We start from the raw sequence: 3,289 nt of genomic DNA, 5'->3' as shown, positions 1-3,289 counted from the left end.
ATGAAGTTGCGCTACACTGTTGATCGACTGGCCCTGACGGCGACGCTGCTTCCATGGTGATCCTGTCGATGTCGCTGAGCTCCAGCCATCCAGCGCCTTGCTGCTGCCCTTGGGGCTCTTGGGCTTGCTCCTCGCTGCTCGGGCTCCTCTCCTCCTCATGCTGAGGCCCGTTGAGCTTGAACCCCACCGCTTCGAGCTTGACTTCCAGGATCCCTTCCAAGTAAAAGGGCATGTCGTCCATCAGGCGTCGAGCGTCTGCCTTGGTCGCCAGGGAGAGAGCTATCAGGCTCCCATCCCAGCTGAGCGTGTCACGATCCTCCTCGACCTCGACGCTGACCGGCGTCACGCCTATCCTTCTTGCTAACTCCAACATGGCTCGCTTGACTCTCGTGATCGATGTGTTACCTCCTCCGCACAGCGCTTCCATCTCCTTCCTCGAGAAGCGGCCTGTGCTCATGCTTGACCTCGACTTGATCTGCACTCTGAAGCTGCTGCGCCCCGCATGATCTCTCTCGCGAAGTGCCCTCCTCTGCTTGGCGATCTTTCCCCTAGGAACGAAGGTGTCGGCTGTGAGCTCGACTGCAAACGTCTCTCTGAGCTTGGCGTCGTCGCTGATGAGAGTGAGATGCACCCCCTCCATCGCCTCGCTCTCTCTGAACGAGGCCAAGGTCTGCTCGCAACTTGCCGTCGAAGGCGAGCTGAGCACCCACTCCAGCTCTTTTTGCTGGAGAGTTCCCGTACTTGCCCCAACAGCGACATACGTCTTCGGGCTCGGCCCCTTGCGACCTCTCTGCCCAGCACCCTGCACGAGCATGCCTGCAAGCGGTTGTACCTCTGCGGCTGCAAGAGATTGCGAGAGCAGCTGAAATCGATAAATCTGAGCGATCTCGGCCGTCGACATTCCTCCGAGAGCTAGGAGCTGTGATAGCTCGGCAAGGCTCCCTCCCTTGCCCCAAGGTCCTCGCTTGGCTCGAAGCTTGAAGGACCGGTCGTGTGCTATGCTCACCTCTGTGGCTCGAAAGACTCTCCCTTCGATAGTGTATTCTCTCCTGCCTTCCCATAGCTCCATGGCTGCTTCATTCCGAAGGAAGGAGACGGTGACTGAGATGTCGTCTGCTCGTGCTATCTCAGGTCTGTAAGGTGCTTTCCACATGATGGCCTTGTCGACTCCATCGACTGAGTCTACCATGAGACCTAGGTCCATAAGCTTCGTTTTCAACTTTTCTTCTTGTCGAACAAACATCGAGGAAATCCCTAGGAGAGTCATGGAGATGAAGGAGGTCCCCTCGGTGCCTTCGGTGCCGATGTATGTCTCGACATTCTGCTTCTTGGCCTCCTCCATCTGTTGAATAAACCATGCTTTCGACTCTGAGCTCCATTCGCTCAGAGAGTCTTCAAACAGGTCGCGTCTCGCCTGCCGACATGTCGAGCGGATGGCTTCAGCGATAGCGTCGGGAGTGCATCCCCCCTCAGCTCTGCAAGCATAAGCTGTCCGACTATTCGGATAACGCTTGGTGAAGTTCTTCACCTTCTCGACGAGGTCGGCGGCCTCCTCGACGTGGCCTCCTGAGCGCTCACCCTGCGTGTATTGGCATGATCTCCGATACAGCAGGTTGCGAACGCTCTCATCATACTGTAGTACCATGCTTAGAAAGCTGTTTGAACTATATGAACCTCTTGCTCGCAGCTTCCACCGGTCCCCTTGCGCTCTCCCTACGCGCCGCAGGGCCGCATGCTCTTACTAAGGGCCGGCTGCTCTTACTAAGGGCCGGCTGCTCTTACTAAGGGCCGGCTGCTCTTACTAAGGGCCGGCTGCTCTTACTAAGGGCCGGCTGCTCTTACTAAGGGCCGGCTGCTCTTACTAAGGGCCGGCTCTGCTCTTACTAAGGGCCGGCTGCTCTTACTAAGGGCCGGCTGCTCTTACTAAGGGCCGGCTGCTCTTACTAAGGGCCGGCTGCTCTTACTAAGGGCCGGCTGCTCTTACTAAGGGCCGGCTGCTCTTACTAAGGGCCGGCTGCTCTTACTAAGGGCCGGCTGCTCTTACTAAGGGCCGGCTGCTCTTACTAAGGGCCGGCTGCTCTTACTAAGGGCCGGCTGCTCTTACTAAGGGCCGGCTGCTCTTACTAAGGGCCGGCTGCTCTTACTAAGGGCCGGCTGCTCTTACTAAGGGCCGGCTGCTCTTACTAAGGGCCGGCTGCTCTTACTAAGGGCCGGCTGCTCTTACTAAGGGCCGGCTGCTCTTACTAAGGGCCGGCTGCTCTTACTAAGGGCCGGCTGCTCTTACTAAGGGCCGGCTGCTCTTACTAAGGGCCGGCTGCTCTTACTAAGGGCCGGCTGCTCTTACTAAGGGCCGGCTGCTCTTACTAAGGGCCGGCTGCTCTTACTAAGGGCCGGCTCCTAAACCCTAAACCCTATTATTATTATTATGTGAGTTTATTAGAATGCTAGAATGTTGCTCGGCCTCGTTGTGGGCTTGTGCAATTTGATCCTAGTCTAAAGAGGCGCTCGAGCACTGGGAGTACACGGCCTACAATGCGAACCCTGCTTCTGAGGCGTCTTTCTACTCTCTACTTCTGCTGTCTTCTCTTGGCTTCCTCAGCCTCAGTCAGGAGAGTTGCCTCTCCTCACCTTGGCCTTCGGTCACCACCTACTCGTCCTCCATTCAGCTTCCTCAGCCTCAGTCAGAAGAGTTGCCTCTCCTCACCTTGGCCTTCGGTCGCCACCTACTCGTCCTCCATTCAGCTTCCTCAGCTTCAGTCAGGAGAGTTGCCTCTCCTCACCTTGGCCTTCGGTCGCCTCCTACCTTCTCTCCTTACCTTGGGCTCAGCTCAAGCTCGGTACGGGCTCGCCCCGTCTTCTTCCTCGCCCTCGCCTTGCTCTTCCTCCATGTCTTCCTCTTCTTCGTCATCTTCCCTCATCTCCACTCGCAGTCGGTCCTTCTTGTCCACCTTCAGCGAGCAGGCCAGCACATGCATCTCTGCGAATTTACTCAGTGCTATGAACAGGAGGCTAAGAGATCGACGCTCTATGTCGTCGCTCTCCGCCTCCTGCTCAAGCTCAGCAGCTGCCGTTGCCCGTGGAACGCGCTGCCCCTCCTTGCCTTCTTGCTCTCTCCTTGCACGCGAGTCCAGCGCTTGCTCTGCAGCCACTTCCCCAGCTTCTCCTTGAGCGCGTTGCGTCCCACTCCCTGCTCCTCTGGCATCTTCGCCCACTCTCCCAGCGCCATGAACTCCAGGCTCCCCGGAGAGTAGAACGTGTCGTGGAGGTTGCCAACGGCCTTGTCCAGGAT

The 3,289-nt window shown here is 57.6% G+C and overlaps 1 protein-coding gene across 1 annotated transcript in view; it reads right to left on the bottom strand.

Moving 5' to 3' along the window:
- GUITHDRAFT_101928 (hypothetical protein) overlaps positions 1 to 1,645 on the bottom strand; it is a gene marked incomplete at both ends in the record, with an annotated part of 2,010 nt that extends 365 nt beyond the window's left edge. The window contains one exon of the mRNA XM_005839695.1: positions 16 to 1,645. Coding sequence (XP_005839752.1) covers positions 16 to 1,645 — 1,630 coding nt within the window. The remainder of the gene's footprint in view (positions 1 to 15) is intronic.
- Between the last annotated feature and the right edge of the window lie 1,644 nt (positions 1,646 to 3,289).

This window comes from Guillardia theta (assembly GCF_000315625.1).
Source record: "Guillardia theta CCMP2712 unplaced genomic scaffold GUITHscaffold_8, whole genome shotgun sequence".
Taxonomy (NCBI): Eukaryota; class Cryptophyceae; order Pyrenomonadales; family Geminigeraceae; genus Guillardia; species Guillardia theta.
This window is presented reverse-complemented; position numbering and strand designations above follow the sequence as displayed.